General features: G+C 45.9%; 1 protein-coding gene across 1 annotated transcript; it reads right to left on the bottom strand.

Moving 5' to 3' along the window:
- Window positions 1–337: 337 nt before the first annotated feature.
- GNPNAT1 (glucosamine-phosphate N-acetyltransferase 1) lies at window positions 338–13505 on the bottom strand. Its single transcript, XM_073350113.1, has 6 exons — window positions 13414–13505; window positions 8981–9159; window positions 7672–7734; window positions 3905–4032; window positions 3356–3417; window positions 338–2742 (listed from the first exon to the last, which is right to left on the bottom strand). The coding sequence occupies exons 2-6, from the start codon at window positions 9132–9134 to the stop codon at window positions 2595–2597; spliced, it is 555 nt and encodes a 184-aa protein (XP_073206214.1). The 5' UTR covers window positions 9135–9159; window positions 13414–13505; the 3' UTR covers window positions 338–2594.
- Between the last annotated feature and the right edge of the window lie 1438 nt (window positions 13506–14943).

Here is a 14943-nt window from a genome sequence, read left to right as displayed (position 1 = left end):
TAACAGCTCCCTACATGTTGTACAAGTTTTCTTACGAACTTACCAGTTATTTTTAATTGGGAAGCAATGAGGCCAGGAACCATCTCACTCTAATAAGGACCTGAATGGACTAGGTCCCGTAGATCAGTGGCTCTCAAGACTCTTGAAGGGGTACAGTCATTTGGAAAGGTTGATTTGTCTTGTGTAGCCCCGAGTTTCAATTCACTTAAAAACAACTTGCTTACAAAAATCAGACATAAAAATACAGAAGTATCACAGCGCACTATTTCTGAACAATGGCTGACATACATTTTTACCATATAAAATTATAAAACTGATCAATTGGAATAGAAATACTGTACTTACATTCCTGTGTATAGTCTATAGAGCAGTATGAACAAGTCATTGTACAAAATTTTAGTTTGTACTGATTTCGCTAGTGCTTTTTATGTAGCCTGTTATACAACTAGGCACATCTCTAGATGAGATGATGTACCCCCTGGAAGACCACTGCATACTGTAATGTACTTTAAACTAGATAAAGTTCAACATCTGATTAAAGTTGTGAAGAACAGGAAAATCCACATTAACCTGGTGTCGCATAAACCAGCTGTCACTTCTGATAGGAAGCTGGAGTCTTAATCACAAAGGCTTGAAAGTCACTTCCTTATTTAAATGTCCACTAGCACTTTCTGAACTTCATACGGTTAAAGCAAGGAAGAGAGAGGCTGTGTGTTTTTGCACTGCTGCTAGCTTTCTCAGCAATAACGTATTCATTTTAAACTTGGCTGGTAGCAAAAATACATTTACATACTGTACCATCTCCCAACAGTTAGGTGTGCTTCTGTCACATTCAGCAAAGGGTTGGACTGTTTAGCTCAGGTTTAGGACCCCCAGGTGGAATAAACAGGAGTTCTCCAGCTCCAGGACTGGTAAAGTTCAAGTGATTGATAGTCTCCAATTAGCTACTATTAGTATTACTGGGCTTCTTTATTTTGTAGTCTCTCCTTACAGAGCTCAGGAATGGTCGTTCTGAAGAAAGTTTGGTCTGCATCCAATATCCTTATTTAAATCACTCGGAGAAAAGAGACCATGATCTTTAACAGATATTTTAAAAAGGTGATCTCCAGATGAGGGAAGGCAAAAACGATCAGGTTGGATCTAGACAATTTTAAGGAAGTACACACACAGCTGGTATAAACCTCAATGTGAAACACATTAAGGACAAGGAAAATATGGCAGTCTGTTTATTTTAGATTAAACAATGCTTTTTTAAAAAAAATAAATAAAACCTAGACATCACCAAGAAAACAATACATTAGAGTACTATCGATTACATTAAACAGAACCCTCACCACAACTTAAAGTAGTCCTCAGCTGAAAAGAGAACAGTTTCTAAGGCCTAATTGTTCAAAAACAAGAAGAGATTGTTCTGTAGTAACCTTCATTACTCACAATATCCTATTCATAACTGTAGTTTTTGTCACTCTCCTACCATATGTTACCATTGAAACAAGGGTTTTATTGCCATCAGTGGCAAGAATTGCTAAAATCATTTACCCAACGTTAAGAGCAGACAGGACAATCCAAAGCAGCTTCAAGCTTTTGGTACCAGGATTTGGGATTTCTTTGCTAATCAGCAATTCAATTTGTGTAAGCAGTTACCATCAAAGAAGAATGTATATCTGGCCCAGTAGAATCAAGTGTGGCAAGTAATAAGTCAAATGTGTTCACTAACTTGGAGCACATCACTGATACAGAAGGTGTTAACTCTTGTTCTCAAATGACATTAATCTAAATAGAACAGAAATACGGAAAGCCTTACTCAAGATGAGAGAAATATTTTGCACTTTAAACAAGTTTAGAATTTCCTTGCTCTGTGCACAAGCCACAAGTTTGTAAGTGACTGCTTTGAATCTTTCCAATATATCAGCTAAAGTGCAGGTCCTGAATATGTAGTCTGTATTCAGTTGATATTTTAAAATATAAATGAAGTATGGCCAATAAATGTCTACTATAGCCACATTATACCCTCCAACTATAATCTGTTCAATCTAATTTTTGGAAGCTAATGGCTATGAAACTTTTAGGTACATTAATGTCAATAGCACTGAAGTCTACATTTTAAGGTTAGAAATAAAACAAGTTCCTTTTCTGCCTTACTACTGCTGCGTAATAGGGTGTGTTCCCCACACAGATTACATTTTCCTTCAATGAAGTACAGAGAGAAGCTCAACCCCCACATTACCTGCCCTTTGGCTACCAAGAAGCGCAGAACTTTAGAAAAATACAAGGCAAGAAAAATTTTGTGATTAAAAATATATACCTTTTGTTAAAAACCATACCCTTTATAACCCAGCTAAGAACAAAAAAACAAAACAAAAAAAAGCTTCACTTAGGCTGAACAGTAGTAAAATTAGTACCAACAACTCATCACCCCCCGAGACCTTTGAAAATGTCATTCAAATTGCAATTTTTACACATCTGTTGTCCGGTATCTACAGGGCTCATTACAGTTGCAGCAACAAACTATTTAAATTTTCCATGAAGAGAATGAGTTTGTATCACAATGTCCTCCACCCCAATAGTCTTTACAAAATAAAAGCTGGAAGTTCTTAATTAAAGAATTTTTGACACATGTAGTTTTCTTCAGATACTGAATATCCAAACTTTTTATAGAAAGCCACATTTTTGGGCAGACACTCGAGAGTAATTTTATAACAGTTCAGTCTCTTACTTAGCAACGTAAGCGTAGACATTAATCTGAAAGAGACAGAGAACACGAATGGTTATATAAAATGGCATTGGATCAATTAAAGTTCAATTCTTCAGCATGAATGCAAACATTTCATTACTACTATTAGATGATACCTCTCTGTGCAGTAGAAGCTTAAACTGCAGTGATAGAGGCCGTTCAGTTTTCTACCTGAAATATTACTTCAACTTTTACTTGGAGAAAAAAATTCATTTTGAGTTTGTTGCAGCGGCATGAAGGAAGCACAGCACCCTTTCTTACAGTAGATCATGAAATGCCATTGTGTAAAATGATTCACATGAATTAAAACAGATTAGCTAACTTCCCATGGAGAATGCAGAAGCATCTATTAAAGGGCAGTTCATTTCAGCTGTTAGGTAGGTACTTGCAATTCATTAGTCAAACATGCCCTCGAGCACAATGTGACTTGAGGGGTGTGCCCATGTCCGCATGCACACGCAGAGGAGTGATTTGTTACGGCTTGAGCCTAGTTATTGATCCGTACATGTTCATCGAAGCAACTATAGCATGTGTGTTAACAGATGCTAGAAACTGGATGGGATATACGGGGTTCCTGACCTGTATGGTGTTACAAGGTAAAGACTGTGAAGAAATACTTACAGTTTGCCAAGCTGCTTTCCTCTGCATTCGTCACTTACTACAACATCTTCTACCCTTCCTCTCTGAGGAAATATATGCGTGTGTGTTCAGTTTACTATAGCACCTTTAAGTCATTTTTCAGTTAAATTAACAAGTGAATCTCTACCATTGCATCATATTTTGACAGGCAAGGAAAACAGATCTTAAAATAACAGGTTTCAGAGTAGCAGCCGTGTTAGTCTGTATCCGCAAAAAGAAAAGGAGGACTTGTGGCACCTTAGAGACTAACCAATTTATTTGAGCATAAGCTTTCGTGAGCTACAGCTCACTGCATCGGATGCAAGTGAGCTGTAGCTCAGGAAAGCTTATGCTCAAACAAATCTGTTAGTCTCTAAGGTGCCACAAGTCCTCCTTTTCTTTTTACAGATCTTAAAATGTCTTTGTAGCTTACATTAAGAGTATACTAATCTTATTCAGTTTGACAGTAAACTGTATTTACTATTTTTGAAAAACAATTAGTTTAATGTAATTTTTTTCTCTATAATTACAGTCTGGAATGCACAAACACACCTTTGCACATGAATGAGTAAATTTATGTTCTATAACCAGTGTTGCTGTAGCAACAATCTGTCCCAGATTTGTATCTTCCACAACAGTCACATAGTAATCACCGGATCTCTTCATGTGTTCGAAGGTTTCTGTGGAAACAGGAGAATAGTAAGATAGACACATTTTATTAATGGATTAGAACTAACAGCCACATGAACTTATTTCGAAGGATAAATTCTAATTCATAGCACTGAAGAATTCAACGCCACAACCCAAGAGGCGATCAAGAAATTAGAAACGGACAAAACTCAACAGTCAAAAAGGATCTGTTTCAAATTAGGATGCGAATGGCTAAAAGAGTAGACAATACAAATTCTTGTGTTCTGAGATGCAGGGAGAAGACCCTTCCCTTGCTGCTAGCATCACAGACCCGCTAAGATCAAGGTAGATCACTCTTCCTCACAGTGACAGACTTTAGCTTGAAGCCCTATTAGTTTTTGTAAGCAGACCAATAAAAAAAGGGTAAAAGGATGACCTGGGTAATTATAGGCCTGTCAGCCTGACACTGATCACAGGCAAGATAATGGAACAGCTGGTATGGGACTCAGTGAAGAATTAAAGGAGGGTAACGTAATTAATGCAAATCAACACAGGTTTATGGAAAACAGATCCTAATTCAGGCCTTGTCTAGACTGGCAAGTTTCTGCGCAGTAAAGCCGCTTTCTGCAGTGTAACTCCCAAGGTGTACACCCTGCCAAGCCGCTTTGGGCGCAGAAACTCCTCAGTTGCAGCGCTGCAAAAAAATCCCACCTCGACGAGAGTCGGAAGCCTTACAGTGCAGAGGCTCCAGCGCCGTATTGGCAGTGTAAACACATTACAGCGCAGAAAGCAATCAGCTGGCCTCCGGAAGGGTCCCATTACCCCTCAAGTGGCCGGTCTGCTCATGGTTTTGAACCATGGCTGGCTGCCCCGCCCCTTTCAAAGCTGACAGCCCTTGCATCCTGTGCTAATCTGCTCCAGGACACAAAGCAAACCATTAATGTGGAATGCTTGTGCTGTTGAGAGTGTGTGTGTGACACACACTCTGTTCCCCAAAACACACACACACTCTCTCTCCCCCTCTCCATACACACACATTCCCTGTCATACACTCTGCCCCACCCTCCGCTTCAGTTGAAAAGCAGCTGGGAATCTAGTAGGATGCCCACGGAACAATGGGATTGAGAAATCGGCATCATGGGACGCTGTGCCTTCCCCGTGAGGCATTGCAAGCCCTTCCCGAGGCACCCTGCGGCCAGTTGCACAGTGGGATAGCTACCACAATGCACTGCTTTCTTTGCCACTGCAAGAGCGGCTAACGTGGATGCGCTCCAGTGTCACAAGGAGCACAGTGTGGACACGCAACGGCAGTTTAATTCCAGCGCTTTAATAAAAGTGGATAAACTTGTTGCGCAGAAACTTGCCAGTGTAGACATACCCTTTCTTGGTCTCTCTTTTAATGAGATTACAAGTTCGGTAGATAAAGGTAATTGTGTTGACATAATATACTCAGATATTAAATGGATTAAACACAGGCTAACTGATAAGTCTCAGAACGTGATTTGGGCTGGGTTCTTGGCCCTACACTAGTTAACATTTTTATCAGTGACCTGATAAAGTTTCAAGATGACACAAAAATTGAAAGTGGTAAACAATGAAGAGGACAGGTCACTGATTCAGAGCAATCTGGATCACTCGGTAGGCTGGACTCAAGCAAATGATATACATTCTAATACAGCTAAATGTAAATGTATACCAAAGAATGTAGGTCATACTTCCAGGATGGGGGACTCTATCCTAGGAAGCAGTGACTCTGAAAAAGTTTTGGGGGGTCACGGTGGATAATCAGCGGAACATGAGCTCCCAGTGTGATGCTGTGGCCAAAAGAGCCAATCCCGGGATGCATAAATGGGAACTCGAGTAGAAGCAAAGAGGTTATTTTACCTCTGTATTTGGAACTGATGCGACTGCTGCTGGAATAGTGTGTTCTGGTACCCAAAATTCAAGAAGGATGTTGATAAATTGGAGAGGGTTTAGAAAAGAGCCACAAGAATAATTAATGGATTAGAAAACATGCCTTATGGTGACCTTGACCTAATTAGCTTAACAAAGAGAAGGATTAGCTAATAATTAGCTAATAATTAGAGAATTAGCTTAACAATGATTAGTCTAAAAATATCTATAGTATGTGGGAAATAAATATTTAATAATGGACTCCTCAGTCTAGCAGAGAAAGGTATAACACGGTCCAATGGCTGGCAGTTGAAGTTAGACAAATTCTGACTGGAAATAATGGTGAGTGTAATTAACCATTGGAACAACTCACCAAGGGTCGTGATGGAGGCTGGCCAGGTGAGACCCACCTCCGGGAACCTCCTCCAGCTGCAGAAAGCTCCGCATCCCCACACTGCTTCCTGCCCCCATCACTTCCCAACCACGGGGGGAGGGCTCATTGCGCAGGGATCAGCTGCAGTGCTTCTTGCAGCCAGGGGGAAGTTCCCAGAGGTGGATCTAACCCAGCCCCGGTAGCGGCCTCTGTAGGAGAAGAGGAAGTCCCGTTCTGTCCCTCCCCAGCCCCACCAGGACAGCATTGGAACCAGGGGACTCAGGAGGCCATGTCCCTCTGACTTTTTAACAAGGGCATAGTTTGGGGGGCTAGGAGGTAGACTTTCCCTCACAGACTGCAAGTCTTGGGTAAGAGCTGCACTTCACGGTGGGGGACCTGATCACGGTTATCAGCTCCCACACCATGAAACAGTACCGCCTCCTGGCCCCTCAAACTACGCCCATGTTAAAAAGTGAGGGTGTGTGGCTCCATGCCCCCGAATCCAGTGCCCCCTCCTCCCCCCCGCACTTCTACAAAGGTTCTGTCACCTTGCCCCACCCCTGCCCATCCCCGGCTCCAGGCCCAGTGTTTGGAGGTTAAAGAGGCCTTGGGCTGAGGGGGAAGCGGGGGGCAGGTGTGTGTGGAACCACAGTGCCCCCCGACCATGGGGCCCTGGGTGGTCATTCACTGTAAGGCTGGCCCTACCCCTGCTCAGAAAGTGATGACATCCCCCCATACCATGAGACCCTCATGTTTGCGCTTCCAGCTGCCCAGCTCTGAAGGCAGCACCTCCATCAGCAACAGCACAGGAGTAAGGGTGACAATACCATGACCCCCCCACAACCCTCTTTTGGGCCAGGACCCTCATGGTTATAACACTGTGAAATTTCAGATGTAAATATCTGAAACCATGAAATTGACAATTTAAAAAATCCTATGACTGTGAAATTGACTAAAATGGACAATGAATTTGGTAGGGCCCTAGTCACACAGGAGGTCAGACTAGGAGATCACAATGGTTCCTTCTGGCCTTGGAATCTGTGAAACAAGCTCACTGCCTCAATAGGAGCGAAGACAAGCCCCAACTTCAAACTGCAAGTGGTGATGGACAGACCATAACAAGACACGTTCTCTCTAAAACTCTACCTGGACACAAAGAACTAGAATTTGCCCCATTTGTGCGCGTGAACTCTGAAGTCACCTGGGACAGGCGAATGAATGTCACAGTGACCATGAGATCCTAAACCACCTCAAAATGCTGAAATCTGCCTGGAGAGGCCTGGGCTAACAAACTCTCCTGTGGCATCATCCAGCTACAGAAGTCAAGAGGTTCATTCATGATCAGATTTGCTGTCAACATTAATAACTTCCTGTTCCCACCCTTCCCCTTTTCAAATGCCAAAATAACGAATAATGTACTCACTGATAAACTGTTCAGGGCTGACAACTCCAGCTTCTGTCAGCTGACCCAGAACCTTAAAAAAGCCTGTTGCAGAAAAGTACAACAACAAAAAAGTTTAATACCAGATAAAGATCAGCAATTAACTAGAAGCCCAAAGAATATGGTTCCAGCATTTCAGGTACAAATTCTAATCTGTAAATCTATGCACACAATTGTGCAAGCAAAAACAGCACTTTACACCATATAGTTGTACCCACGCAGAGGAGACAATGTGACACCTGAATGATTACTGAAACAGAACACCCCCCTGTATTCCCTCAAGATATGTAACACATACCACACAAAAGCAACATTGACGTGTTCCAAGTAAAGTGAAGTTTTTAAGTACGCTGAGATTCATGATGTGAAGGGAATCGACTTCTCCATATACCACCTACCGTCTAGTTTAGTTACATGTAAAGAACTCCACATACTCCATACGTATACTGACAGAATTCTATATCCTGAAAGTGAATTCAACATTAATTTTGAACTCACGCCATAAGCAATGTTAAATGATTGTCTAATGCTGTAACAATGAAGTGTTTTGAAAGCAGACAAGAGACGTGAATCAAAGCAAAGGCAGAATGCTAAGAAACTATGGGTACGACCCTAAAGCCTTGCAGGTTCTCAGAGCCTGGGATCCAGCCCAAGCCTGAACCTCTACCCTGCAATTAAACAGCCCCATAGCCTGAGCCCTATGAGCCCAAAGTCAGCTGACAAGGCCAGTCACAGGTGTTTAATTGCAGTGTAGACATACCCTATCAGGTTTACATTTTCATGGATCCTCAGAGAAATAATTTGAATGTTGAACTGTATTTTCAAAACAAGTTTTCCCAAGTTCCACAGCTAAAGAATTAGTTGAATTTTCTAACATTCAAATGAATACGAATCAGTATACTGTTTTTAAAAAGAAATGTATGTTACCTCTACAAGAGATTGTGATGAACAGGAACATGTGGATTACTTGAAAGATTTGAGCTTTAAGATTTGTTTTTAGTGCATTCTAAATATCGGGAAAATCTGTTTTAAGTGACCACAAGCAAGTATCAAACGCCTAAGCACTCAGCTACCACAATGGGGCCCTATACGGACCTAGATGAGATATAAGAGGTGGTTCTCACCTAAAGTACAGATTAGATTGGATTGGATTGTAAATCTCAGAATGATTTCAAAATGGTTAATAATGAAGTGAGGGCAACCTACTGGAAATGGTTGAGTGCAGGTTGCACTGTGTATAATTCTGATCCAAAATATTCATTACACAATAGGAAATAGAACTGGACTTCACCTCTATTTATATCAGCAGTGCAAAGGGGTCTCAGAACTAAACCACCCCCTGGGTCTAAAGGCGAGATGGCAGGAGAAAATGTTGCTATGTTCTGGCTCCAGTCAAGTTCCTGAAGGAGACGTGGGTCAAACATTGGTATGTCATCAGGCATCATGGCAGCAGGGGTTGCAGGAGGTGTACTGAAATCAAAACATAGATGCATTCTATAAAAAACATTTGAGATTGAGTTAATGTTTATACCCAGTAATCCTGGTAGCTACATAGTAATATGATTGTATGTTTATACCCTTATTCCAGCTATTTACACAGTAACGTGTTTTCTCTATGATGCAATGAGAAGTTAATGAAATTTAATCTCCTATTTACTTTATCAGCAGTTGTACTGTTTGAACTAGAACCTACCAGGATTTGGGATTAAAAACAAACAATAAAAGTACATACTTTGAAGTTCCTTAATGCATGTTAAGTAAAGCCCATTTAATTTAATTTTTGTGCTAATGAATCAAACTTCTTATGGAATTAAGGTAACTAGAGCAGATTTTGTACAGTATGCTTAGCATTTACACCCAGTTCAAAAAATCTAGCACTCCAAATAAAGAAGAAGAAATGCAAACTTCGCTACTGTACCTCAAAACTATAGAGACTGCAATTTGGATAAGCAAAATTACACACTTTTTGCTGATAGAATTTTTTTTTCAACTATCCATTCAAGGCCACAGTAGTAGTTTAAAATTTACAAAATCGAATGCAGTCTTTACTGAAAGGCGTAGGTTTTCACTGACTGTTTCACCACTTGGCTGGCACTGCCATGGTTACAGTGTGACAACTGTAAATGATTAAAATAGAATATGAGGGAAATGTTTGTTATTCAGTGGGTCGGGGGAGGAGAATAAAAAATGGGAAACAAGGGAAATTTTGCTGATTTCTTTAATTTAGAGGTACATTCTGTGTGTGTCTGGCTTCTGTAACTAGACTATCTGATGGGGTATATAAAATGAACTAGAACGCAAAAGAGCGACTTCTGAGGCTAGATTTTCTCTTTTTTAAAAAGAGTCCTCTTTATCTATCTTCAGTTGAACCAAAAAGCCACCGCTCTTCAATGCAAGATACAGTGTTCATATATACCACTGGACATGCCAAAGTAAACTAAGTTGTAAAACGTATTTTATTGGGATCCCTATATTTCAAAAAATGCCTTTTACATGAATTATAAGACAGTGCAACATCTCTGTAATGCTGTCTAGGGAAAAATGCAGAATGTGTTACGTATGAGGCATTTTAATGGAATCCAGAGCACAGAAGTGTCAGATCAGAAGGCAGCACTGTGAGTACAACAGGAAGCACTAAATATTTTCTCTCTACCTGCTGGTATATGATGACCTTTACATATACGCCCTTTTCACAAACACTGATATACTTAAATGAAAACATCTGCAGTGTATATCCCTTCTGGGTAAACGCTAACAGAAACTCTCCACCTACCTTTAAAAAAAAAAATTGGAAGTAACACTGAACCTCTACTGAAGGATCTCACGGAACTATACAATCAAATTAAGCCTAGTACTCTTATGAGGTAGCGAAGTATTATCTTAATTTTAAAAGGTGGTGAAATTGAGGCACCAAGAGGTTAAGTGACATTCCCAAGGTCTCAGGAAAGCCAGGAATGGGAATGCAGGTTTTTTGATGCCCAGTCCTGGGCTTTAGTGACTAGACCATGCCAAAGTCTGCAGTGGACTTTCAAGCTATAATAGGTGTTTGAATTACTCTAAGGCTGACAAGAACTAAGCCACTGTAATTCAAGCCATAGCTCTGATACCTCATATGATAGCTAATGTTATGTCGGACTATATAAACCCGAGCATGCCTAGTTTTAGTTGCTGGATCATCCTATGCTGCTATTAACCTCTCTCTTTAAAAAGCTTACCCAGAACTCATGGCTGATCGTAAAATAATAGAGCTCTACTCAAACAATATTCTATGCAGAACAAAATTGGAAGTAATTTCAGTATTGTGTTAGAGAATGCTCAGAACACACACTGAAAAGAAATATTAGAGAAGAGAACACCAGGAAAATTAACATCTTTTCATTTAGTATTATTTTGATAAAGTAATAAACTGACTTATATAATTCAACGCTACAAGACACAAGGCTGGTTGGTCTCTGGGTTTCCTCTAGAAACCAATAGGAGCTTGGATCAATCCCAGCTCAGACTGGGAAGGAGTGCAGAGGACCTGTTCAATATCAGCACCCATGACAGTTTAAACAGACATGAATATGCTTTGAAAAAGTCCTGTCCTCCTTTGCCAAAGATGAGGGGCCTGGCAGGAAAGGGGCAGTCAAAAACTATTTCAGTGTACTGCAAACTAATTATAGGGAACTTCCACTTCTAAGACCACGTTCTGCAGTTGGGTACATGTGAGCAATGTCCAAGGAAGTCAAGTGAGCTGGGAGCCTACACCATCAGGAAGAGTTTGAACCACACTGAAGGTGTGTGGAAAAAGCATGTGATGAAGTGAGCTGTAGCTCACGAAAGCTTATGCTCAAATAAATTGGTTAGTCTCTAAGGTGCCACAAGTACTCCTTTTCTTTTTGCAAATACAGACTAACACGGCTGTTACTCTGAAACATGTCCTCACTGTAGCAACTCTGAGATGCCTGCCTCCTTCCACTCCCTTCTGACATCACTGTGCTGTGCTAGTCTCCAGGACACACCAGGGCAGATGGCAACAGAACTATGGTAGAATCTCAGAGTTACGCACACCAGGGTTACGAACTGGCCTGTTAACCACACACTTCATTTGGAACTGGAAGTATACAATCAGGCAGCACCAGAAACAAACAAACAAACAAAAAAAGTAAATATAGTACCGTGCTGTGTTAAACATAAACTACTACAAAAATCAAGGGAAAGCAGCATTTTCTTCTGCAAAGTAACATTTCAAAGTTGTATGAAGTCAGTGTTCAGTTGTAAACTTTAGAAAGAACAACCATAACATTTTGTTCAGTTATGACCATTTCAGAGTTACGAACAACCTTCATTCCCGAGGTGTTCGTACTCTGAGGTTCTACCGTACTTAAAATTTGTATTCTCACAAACAGAGCCATTAGTCGCCATAGTTAATTAAACAAAGCTAGGAGGGGAGTGAACATCTCTTTAGAGGAGACCAGGCAGACCTCCCCTAAGGGAGAGCTGTCCAGGGATCCCAGCCACAGGTGAACGCTAGCTTAGTCTGCATGGAAAAGTTACAATGAAGTACACCCAGGGTCAGCCTTGGGCTAGGAGGAAAGAGACTTCTTTCCCCTACACTCTCATCCCCCTGTCCCCGCCACCATATCCCCCACTCTACCTGCCCCACACACAGTCTCACCCCAGTCCCCACACATCAGGAGCCCCCTAGCCCCAACCTCCTTCCCAACCATGTATTCCCCCAGTCAGCCCTAATCCCTGGATATTCCCTAATCCAGCCCCCACCCACCCGGTATGCCCAGTCCAGCCCCAACCCCTGGATATTCCCTAATCCAGCCCCCCACCCACCCGGTATGCCCAGTCCAGGCCCCCTTCTCCCAACATGTGCCCCCTCAGCCCAGCCCCCATCCACTGTGTACCCGCCCCAGCCAGCACCCCCCCTTAAACTACTGTATCTCCCCAGACCTCCCCTCCCGTACCTTACACTGAACATACCCCCCCCACCAAACAACCCCCCAACCTGGTCCCCTGCAGAACGTGCCCCCCAACCCAGCCCCCCCACCAAACAACCCCCCAACCTGGTCCCCTGCAGAACGTGCCCCCCACCCCAGCCCCCCCACCGAACAACCCCCCAACCTGGTCCCCCACCGAACGTGCCCCCCACCCCAGCCCCCAAACCAAATGTACCGCAACCCAGCCCCCCCACCGAACAACCCCCCAACCTGGTCCCCCGCAGAACGTGCCCCCCACCCCAGCCCCCAAACCAAATGTACCCCAACCCAGCCCCCCCACCGAACAACCCCCCAACCTGGTCCCCCGCAGAACATGCCCCCCAGCCCCCAAACCAAATGTACCCCAACCCAGCCCCCCCACCGAACAACCCCCCCAACCTGGTCCCCCGCAGAACGTGCCCCCCACCCCAGCCCCCAAACCAAATGTACCCCAACCCAGCCCCCCCACCGAACAACCCCCCAACCTGGTCCCCCGCAGAACGTGCCCCCCACCCCAGCCCCCAAACCAAATGTACCCCAACCCAGCCCCCCCACCAAACAACCCCCCAACCTGGTCCCCTGCAGAACGTGCCCCCCACCCCAGCCCCCCCACCGAACAACCCCCCAACCTGGTCCCCCACCGAACGTGCCCCCCACCCCAGCCCCCAAACCAAATGTACCCCAACCCAGCCCCCCCACCGAACAACCCCCCAACCTGGTCCCCTCCAGAACGTGCCCCCCCTCCAGAACGTACCCCCCGGGGCGCTCACGCAGCGACGGGCGCGGGGCTCCAGCGGCCTCCCCTCAACGCCGGCTCCGCGCCGCACTCGCCGCACGGACGTGGCAGGGGCGGGGCCAACACGCGGGCGGACGCAGAGCCAATCCGCGGGCCCCGGCCCCGGGCCCCGCCCCGCGGGAACTCTGGGCAAAGCGCTGGGCGGCCCGGAGCCTGAGTGGGCGGGGCTGGGAGAGGAAAGCCCCTCCCCCCGACGGGGGCGCCCCAATTCCTACTCGGGACCCCTCCCCCCTGCGGGCTACCCCCATGGGGGCATCCCACTTCCGACAGAGACTCGGGGCCCCTCCCCCCGCCTGGGGAGCCCCTCCCCCCAGGAAATCCTCCCCCCCCGACCTGGGGCTCCCCAATCCCTACAGAGACTCGGGGCCCCTCCCCCCAGGGAAATCCTCCCCCCCCGACCTGGGGCTCCCCAATCCCTACAGAGACTCGGGGCCCCTCCCCCCAGGGAAATCCTCCCCCCCCGACCTGGGGCTCCCCAATCCCTACAGAGACTCGGGGCCCCTCCCCTCAGGGAAATCCTCCCCCCCCGACCTGGGGCTCCCCAATCCCTACAGAGACTCGGGGCCCCTCCCCCCAGGGAAATCCTCCCCCCCCCGACCTGGGGCTCCCCAATCCCTACAGAGACTCGGGGCCCCTCCCCCCAGGGAAATCCTCCCCCCCCGACCTGGGGCTCCCAATCCCTACAGAGACTCGGGGCCCCTCCCCCCAGGGAAATCCCCCCCACATACACAGAGACCTGGGGCTCCCAATCCCTACAGAGACTCGGGGCCCCTCCCCCCAGGGAAATCCTCCCCCCCCGACCTGGGGCTCCCAATCCCTACAGCGACTCGGGGCCCCTCCCCCCAGGGAAATCCTCCCCCCCCGACCTGGGGCTCCCAATCCCTACAGAGACTCGGGGCCCCTCCCCCCAGGGAAATCCCCCCCACATACACAGAGACCTGGGGCTCCCAATCCCTACAGAGACTCGGGGCCCCTCCCCCCAGGGAAATCCTCCCCCCCCGACCTGGGGCTCCCAATCCCTACAGCGACTCGGGGCCCCTCCCCCTAGGGAAATCCTCCCCCCCCCGACCTGGGGCTCCCCAATCCCTACAGAGACTCGGGGCCCCTCCCCCCAGGGAAATCCTCCCCCCCCCCGACCTGAGGCTCCCCAATCCCTACAGAGACTCGGGGCCCCTCCCCCTAGGGAAATCCCCCCCACATACACAGAGACCTGGGGCTCCCAATCCCTACAGAGACTCGGGGCCCCTCCCCCTAGGGAAATCCCCCCCACATACACAGAGACCTGGGGCTCCCAATCCCTACAGAGACTCGGGGCCCCTCCCCCCAGGGAAATCCTCCCCCCCCGACCTCGGGCTCCCCAATCCCTACAGAGACTCGGGGCCCCTCCCCCCAGGGAAATCCTCCCCCCCCGACCTGGGGCTCCCCAATCCCTACAGAGACTCGGGGCCCCTCCCCTCAGGGAAATCCTCCCCCCCCGACCTGGGGCTC

The sequence above is a fragment of the Lepidochelys kempii genome, chromosome 6, assembly GCF_965140265.1.
Source record: "Lepidochelys kempii isolate rLepKem1 chromosome 6, rLepKem1.hap2, whole genome shotgun sequence".
NCBI classification, from domain to species: domain Eukaryota; kingdom Metazoa; phylum Chordata; order Testudines; family Cheloniidae; genus Lepidochelys; species Lepidochelys kempii.
This window is presented reverse-complemented; position numbering and strand designations above follow the sequence as displayed.